The sequence below is a fragment of the Camelina sativa genome, chromosome 9 (assembly GCF_000633955.1).
Source record: "Camelina sativa cultivar DH55 chromosome 9, Cs, whole genome shotgun sequence".
Classification (NCBI taxonomy): Eukaryota; Viridiplantae; Streptophyta; class Magnoliopsida; order Brassicales; family Brassicaceae; genus Camelina; species Camelina sativa.
Genome location: NC_025693.1, coordinates 26,420,121 through 26,428,285, shown reverse-complemented (window position 1 = coordinate 26,428,285; position 8,165 = coordinate 26,420,121). Strand labels below are relative to the sequence as shown.

At 36.5% G+C, this 8,165-nt stretch overlaps 3 protein-coding genes across 3 annotated transcripts; all 3 read right to left on the bottom strand.

The window, feature by feature from the left end:
* Window positions 610–3,142, bottom strand: LOC104715742 (uncharacterized protein At5g39865-like). The gene is made up of 2 exons (XM_010433121.1): window positions 3,130–3,142; window positions 610–1,790 (listed from the first exon to the last, which is right to left on the bottom strand). The coding sequence occupies exons 1-2, from the start codon at window positions 3,140–3,142 to the stop codon at window positions 904–906; spliced, it is 900 nt and encodes a 299-aa protein (XP_010431423.1). The 3' UTR covers window positions 610–903.
* Window positions 2,948–4,803, bottom strand: LOC104712374 (uncharacterized protein At5g39865-like). The gene has a single exon (XM_010429268.2). The coding sequence runs from the start codon at window positions 4,475–4,477 to the stop codon at window positions 3,242–3,244; it is 1,236 nt and encodes a 411-aa protein (XP_010427570.1). The 5' UTR covers window positions 4,478–4,803; the 3' UTR covers window positions 2,948–3,241.
* Window positions 5,548–7,403, bottom strand: LOC104712375 (uncharacterized protein At5g39865-like). Its single transcript, XM_010429269.2, has one exon. It carries the CDS (start codon window positions 7,075–7,077, stop codon window positions 5,842–5,844), a length of 1,236 nt encoding a protein of 411 aa, XP_010427571.1. The 5' UTR covers window positions 7,078–7,403; the 3' UTR covers window positions 5,548–5,841.

Sequence of the window (8,165 nt, the reverse complement as noted above, 5' to 3'; positions counted from 1 at the left end):
TTAGGGTTTAGATTTTACAAGTAGAACAAAATAATATGTCGGTTTGGGTTCACAAATGAGATGTTAGGGTTTAGATTTCACAATTAAAACGAAATTATATGTCGGTTTGGGTTCACAAATGAGATGATTAGGGTTTAGATTTTATAAGTAGAACGAAATTATATATCGGTTTGGGTTCACAAATGAGATGGTTAGAGTTTAGATTTTATATATGTCGGTTTAGGTTTATTAAAGTGCGGTTTAAGTTTTTTCATTTTATAATAATGTGTACAGATTTTATTGCCTTGTTAGGGAGTGAATGGAGAGGTTCACCCCTAGGGGTGAACCCAAGTATTGTTCTAACCGAATATATCGTCCGAAACTAAGCCGAACAATGATTCATCTTCGTCTCACCGATTGTACCAAATCACGGGTTACCGGATAACCTCAATCTACTAATCTCATCCGATGGTTAGACGCACAATGATCCAACGAAATCAGCTAAAATAAATCAGATAGATTCGAGAATGTATAAAAAATTAAAAACCAATGAATAAAAAGTGTTCTTGCACATACTTTTCTTTAATATAAACCTTGCAGACAAAACAAATCATTCTTTCATTATGCTAATTACTAATAATCATGTAATTATGTACTTATAAATATAGCAGTAATTATCATTTAGTTCATAATGTTAAAAAAAGCATGAAGAGCAAGAACATACCAGTATATGGAACAAAAGAACACAACTCATAAGAGAGTAGTAATAATAATCAAAGGCCACTTACTTATTTTCAATATACACTACTAACCAAATATTATCATCTTTTAGTCAACAAGATTCATCAACTCTTTTCTCTTCTTCTCTTGATAAAATTCGCATCATCAATCAAATCTAAAAATCCCACACAGCTAGCTTCTTGATCAAACACAACACCCACGACAACGCACCAATCCATTCTCATTGCATTTAGGACATCGCTTGAACCGTTCATCTTCTTCTTCAAACACTTTGGTGCTACCATCACAGTTAGTACAAGGCACAAACCTTGCATCCCCACAGCTCCTGCATGTCCCCAAGCGTTCACAAGCAGGGAAACCTTTCAACATCTCTGCTAATTCCCCACCATCGTTAAGCTCCATAATCTCCTCTATCCCACCAATGTGAATTTCTCCGATAAACACCTGAGGCAAACAAACCGGTTTCTCTCCTCCGCCAAGCACACTTTTAAGCTCTTTCCTGTATTTGGAATCCATGGAGATGTCACGCTCGTCTACCGTCACTTGAAGCCCTCTCAAGATCGATCTAACACAACAGCAATCCTCGTATGTCTTCCGAATACCTCGGAGGGATGTGAAGTAGAGCACAATCTTGTCTTCTGTTCTCGGTTTAACAACCTGTGATGGAATCAGTTGACTAGAGGATACAGACTTTGGTGCTTCGCTGATTAAGATGGACGGATTTGGATTCGATGAAGGGCTACAAGAGAGGGATTTTGTAGGTCTAAGAGTGTTGTTGTTACTTAATTGTTTAGAAGACAAAGCTTTCTTGTAAGAAGAGACAATGCTGGGATCTAAATCAGACAGAAACGATTCTTCAGACAAATGCTTCCATAGAGGTTGCTTTGGTTTATTATAAGACAACGGAACCCAATCTCCATCGTCTTCTTCGATTCTCACAAACTCGTAAGACTCTTCCAATTTCGACGCAGACCCATTTAAACCCACATCCCGATTCGGGTCGGGTTTAGAGCAAAAACCCGAATTAAGACGCTTACCAGGTTTGGGGATTTCGAATTCGAATTCGTCGTCTAAGCNATCACATACAGCCCAAATATACAAAAAAAAAACAAAAAAAAAACAGTCCAATAGAAGAAGCCCAAAGTAGAAGATAGATTAAAGGGAACGCGACAGACGATTGTGATGAGCGCGTTGTGTTGGTCCACAGCCTTCCAATGCATGAGACTCTTAACTCCGGTGTAACCGAATGAAAAATACTTAGGTTCACCCCTAGGGGTGAACCTCTCCATTCACCCCCTCTTCTCTCAGCCAATCAGAATCTTCCATCTAATATTTTATTTTAAAATTAAATTTAAATTAAATTAAAAAGCAAACCAAATTAAGGAGACAAATTCTGTATACTTTTAATTAAGGAAAGTTAAATATTGGCTTGGTTTAGATTTTTAAACTTAGAATAAAATTATGTCGGTTTGGGTTTACAAATGAAGTGGTTAGGGTTTAGATTTTACAATTAAAACGAAATTATATGTCGGTTTGGGTTTACAAATGAGGTGGTTAGGGTTTAGATTTTACAATTAGAACGAAATTATATGTCGGTTTGGGTTCACAAATAAGATAATTAGGGTTTAGATTTTACAAGTAGAACAAAATAATATGTCGGTTTGGGTTCACAAATGAGATGTTAGGGTTTAGATTTCACAATTAAAACGAAATTATATGTCGGTTTGGGTTCACAAATGAGATGATTAGGGTTTAGATTTTATAAGTAGAACGAAATTATATATCGGTTTGGGTTCACAAATGAGATGGTTAGAGTTTAGATTTTATATATGTCGGTTTAGGTTTATTAAAGTGCGGTTTAAGTTTTTTCATTTTATAATAATGTGTACAGATTTTATTGCCTTGTTAGGGAGTGAATGGAGAGGTTCACCCCTAGGGGTGAACCCAAGTATTGTTCTAACCGAATATATCGTCCGAAACTAAGCCGAACAATGATTCATCTTCGTCTCACCGATTGTACCAAATCACGGGTTACCGGATAACCTCAATCTACTAATCTCATCCGATGGTTAGACGCACAATGATCCAACGAAATCAGCTAAAATAAATCAGATAGATTCGAGAATGTATAAAAAATTAAAAACCAATGAATAAAAAGTGTTCTTGCACATACTTTTCTTTAATATAAACCTTGCAGACAAAACAAATCATTCTTTCATTATGCTAATTACTAATAATCATGTAATTATGTACTTATAAATATAGCAGTAATTATCATTTAGTTCATAATGTTAAAAAAAGCATGAAGAGCAAGAACATACCAGTATATGGAACAAAAGAACACAACTCATAAGAGAGTAGTAATAATAATCAAAGGCCACTTACTTATTTTCAATATACACTACTAACCAAATATTATCATCTTTTAGTCAACAAGATTCATCAACTCTTTTCTCTTCTTCTCTTGATAAAATTCGCATCATCAATCAAATCTAAAAATCCCACACAGCTAGCTTCTTGATCAAACACAACACCCACGACAACGCACCAATCCATTCTCATTGCATTTAGGACACCGCTTGAACCGTTCATCTTCTTCTTCAAACACTTTGGTGCTACCATCACAGTTAGTACAAGGCACAAACCTTGCATCCCCACAGCTCCTGCATGTCCCCAAGCGTTCACAAGCAGGGAAACCTTTCAACATCTCTGCTAATTCCCCACCATCGTTAAGCTCCATAATCTCCTCTATCCCACCAATGTGAATTTCTCCGATAAACACCTGAGGCAAACAAACCGGTTTCTCTCCTCCGCCAAGCACACTTTTAAGCTCTTTCCTGTATTTGGAATCCATGGAGATGTCACGCTCGTCTACCGTCACTTGAAGCCCTCTCAAGATCGATCTAACACAACAGCAATCCTCGTATGTCTTCCGAATACCTCGGAGGGATGTGAAGTAGAGCACAATCTTGTCTTCTGTTCTCGGTTTAACAACCTGTGATGGAATCAGTTGACTAGAGGATACAGACTTTGGTGCTTCGCTGATTAAGATGGACGGATTTGGATTCGATGAAGGGCTACAAGAGAGGGATTTTGTAGGTCTAAGAGTGTTGTTGTTACTTAATTGTTTAGAAGACAAAGCTTTCTTGTAAGAAGAGACAATGCTGGGATCTAAATCAGACAGAAACGATTCTTCAGACAAATGCTTCCATAGAGGTTGCTTTGGTTTATTATAAGACAACGGAACCCAATCTCCATCGTCTTCTTCGATTCTCACAAACTCGTAAGACTCTTCCAATTTCGACGCAGACCCATTTAAACCCACATCCCGATTCGGGTCGGGTTTAGAGCAAAAACCCGAATTAAGACGCTTACCAGGTTTGGGGATTTCGAATTCGAATTCGTCGTCTAAGCCATCCATAAGCTCCCAAGTGTTGATGACTGAGTCAGGAGAGACCGGATCTGGTGCGTCCTTCCCGGCGACTGAGATACAAGGTTGTTCGGAGACGTTTTTGGATTCGTCGAGATCGATGAGGAGAAGAGAACCATAAGAGGTAGACGTGAGTGAAACGAGGTGGTGAGTGTCGCCTTTTCTAGCCGGAGGATGGTGAACCAACGGCGTCGGAAATGAGAACGCTCTCTGCACCGCCGGTGAAGATGAACCGGAGCCATATTTTGTCGGCGGTGAAGAGAATCTAGCGGATGAAGACGAAGTAGAAGAAACGGAAGAAGCGGTCTTTGAAGTTGAAGAACCCATTGTTATTAAAGAACTGATTTGGTTTCTTCTTGAGATGTTTTTGGTTTCTGGGAAATGACAGAGAGACAAGAAAAGATAGTTTTTGGGTGGAAGATAGCTGTCTAAGGCAGTTGGAGGTGGAAGATGGTGAAAAATTTAATGGTTGAAGAAGGCTACGAACGATTGATAGGTTAGCTTTGATGTTGATTTTTTCAGAACACCCAGTTTTTAGCTATTTGATTTTGATTGTGTAACGAAAGATGAAAACAATTCCAAGAAGAACCTTCGTTTGTAAAAAAAATTTGGGCCAACATTTTTATAATATTAAATGAGACACGATCTTATTAAATGTAATAAAAAAATGTCATGATCTACATAACTGCAAAGTCTTTATGGTTATTTTATTAGTACTAAACCAAAGATGGGAGAAAATATATAAATAGTTGATCAAATAAACTATGACTTGTCTGTTTCTAAAGATTTTTTTTATAATGTTTTTAGTTTATTATATTTATAGCATTTATTTTTGCATTTCAATAGTTTCTAGATTACTTTTATTTTTACAGAAGAGATAATAAAGTTATAATAAAAACCAAATTATAAAGCAATAGTATCTTTAAAATAAAGGTTGGAATAATAAATTTGAAGATAGGACCTAGCCAGAGTATTCACGTGAATAAATTAATCCTTGACTTTAGAGAANAGGTTTATTAAAGTGCGGTTTAAGTTTTTTCATTTTATAATAATGTGTACAGATTTTATTGCCTTGTTAGGGAGTGAATGGAGAGGTTCACCCCTAGGGGTGAACCCAAGTATTGTTCTAACCGAATATATCGTCCGAAACTAAGCCGAACAATGATTCATCTTCGTCTCACCGATTGTACCAAATCACGGGTTACCGGATAACCTCAATCTACTAATCTCATCCGATGGTTAGACGCACAATGATCCAACGAAATCAGCTAAAATAAATCAGATAGATTCGAGAATGTATAAAAAATTAAAAACCAATGAATAAAAAGTGTTCTTGCACATACTTTTCTTTAATATAAACCTTGCAGACAAAACAAATCATTCTTTCATTATGCTAATTACTAATAATCATGTAATTATGTACTTATAAATATAGCAGTAATTATCATTTAGTTCATAATGTTAAAAAAAGCATGAAGAGCAAGAACATACCAGTATATGGAACAAAAGAACACAACTCATAAGAGAGTAGTAATAATAATCAAAGGCCACTTACTTATTTTCAATATACACTACTAACCAAATATTATCATCTTTTAGTCAACAAGATTCATCAACTCTTTTCTCTTCTTCTCTTGATAAAATTCGCATCATCAATCAAATCTAAAAATCCCACACAGCTAGCTTCTTGATCAAACACAACACCCACGACAACGCACCAATCCATTCTCATTGCATTTAGGACACCGCTTGAACCGTTCATCTTCTTCTTCAAACACTTTGGTGCTACCATCACAGTTAGTACAAGGCACAAACCTTGCATCCCCACAGCTCCTGCATGTCCCCAAGCGTTCACAAGCAGGGAAACCTTTCAACATCTCTGCTAATTCCCCACCATCGTTAAGCTCCATAATCTCCTCTATCCCACCAATGTGAATTTCTCCGATAAACACCTGAGGCAAACAAACCGGTTTCTCTCCTCCGCCAAGCACACTTTTAAGCTCTTTCCTGTATTTGGAATCCATGGAGATGTCACGCTCGTCTACCGTCACTTGAAGCCCTCTCAAGATCGATCTAACACAACAGCAATCCTCGTATGTCTTCCGAATACCTCGGAGGGATGTGAAGTAGAGCACAATCTTGTCTTCTGTTCTCGGTTTAACAACCTGTGATGGAATCAGTTGACTAGAGGATACAGACTTTGGTGCTTCGCTGATTAAGATGGACGGATTTGGATTCGATGAAGGGCTACAAGAGAGGGATTTTGTAGGTCTAAGAGTGTTGTTGTTACTTAATTGTTTAGAAGACAAAGCTTTCTTGTAAGAAGAGACAATGCTGGGATCTAAATCAGACAGAAACGATTCTTCAGACAAATGCTTCCATAGAGGTTGCTTTGGTTTATTATAAGACAACGGAACCCAATCTCCATCGTCTTCTTCGATTCTCACAAACTCGTAAGACTCTTCCAATTTCGACGCAGACCCATTTAAACCCACATCCCGATTCGGGTCGGGTTTAGAGCAAAAACCCGAATTAAGACGCTTACCAGGTTTGGGGATTTCGAATTCGAATTCGTCGTCTAAGCCATCCATAAGCTCCCAAGTGTTGATGACTGAGTCAGGAGAGACCGGATCTGGTGCGTCCTTCCCGGCGACTGAGATACAAGGTTGTTCGGAGACGTTTTTGGATTCGTCGAGATCGATGAGGAGAAGAGAACCATAAGAGGTAGACGTGAGTGAAACGAGGTGGTGAGTGTCGCCTTTTCTAGCCGGAGGATGGTGAACCAACGGCGTCGGAAATGAGAACGCTCTCTGCACCGCCGGTGAAGATGAACCGGAGCCATATTTTGTCGGCGGTGAAGAGAATCTAGCGGATGAAGACGAAGTAGAAGAAACGGAAGAAGCGGTCTTTGAAGTTGAAGAACCCATTGTTATTAAAGAACTGATTTGGTTTCTTCTTGAGATGTTTTTGGTTTCTGGGAAATGACAGAGAGACAAGAAAAGATAGTTTTTGGGTGGAAGATAGCTGTCTAAGGCAGTTGGAGGTGGAAGATGGTGAAAAATTTAATGGTTGAAGAAGGCTACGAACGATTGATAGGTTAGCTTTGATGTTGATTTTTTCAGAACACCCAGTTTTTAGCTATTTGATTTTGATTGTGTAACGAAAGATGAAAACAATTCCAAGAAGAACCTTCGTTTGTAAAAAAAATTTGGGCCAACATTTTTATAATATTAAATGAGACACGATCTTATTAAATGTAATAAAAAAATGTCATGATCTACATAACTGCAAAGTCTTTATGGTTATTTTATTAGTACTAAACCAAAGATGGGAGAAAATATATAAATAGTTGATCAAATAAACTATGACTTGTCTGTTTCTAAAGATTTTTTTTATAATGTTTTTAGTTTATTATATTTATAGCATTTATTTTTGCATTTCAATAGTTTCTAGATTACTTTTATTTTTACAGAAGAGATAATAAAGTTATAATAAAAACCAAATTATAAAGCAATAGTATCTTTAAAATAAAGGTTGGAATAATAAATTTGAAGATAGGACCTAGCCAGAGTATTCACGTGAATAAATTAATCCTTGACTTTAGAGAAAGTTTCCATATCTGTATCTGTTAATTTTTAATGTCTTATTGAACTTATTCTTGAGTTGATTGAGAATGAAACTACATTATTTTTTTTTTTTCATTTGTGTTTGATCTGCGCATACGTTTTCTTTTCCTAAGACAATGTTTTGCNGGAAAATTTTGTAATTTTAGATGGTTTGCAGTATTCGAGATGAGTTACACCTTCATTACGTCTACTGTATTTATAGTTGTAGGGCATGTTTAAAAAATTATTTTCTAGTATTTAAGATTTAATCATATCGTCTATAATTATAATTGGTAAGTTGATAAAATTTTATATATAAGAATATTTTGAAATCGTTTAGAATATGGTAATTATCCGAAATTTATGTGTAAATTGTCAAAGATGATATTTTATTAAAGGAATAATTTTTT

Bases quoted from the DNA above. Each gene is read 5' to 3' on its own strand.
- LOC104712374 (XM_010429268.2), bottom strand. From the start codon at position 4,477: ATGGGTTCTTCAACTTCAAAGACCGCTTCTTCCGTTTCTTCTACTTCG.
- LOC104712375 (XM_010429269.2), bottom strand. From the start codon at position 7,077: ATGGGTTCTTCAACTTCAAAGACCGCTTCTTCCGTTTCTTCTACTTCG.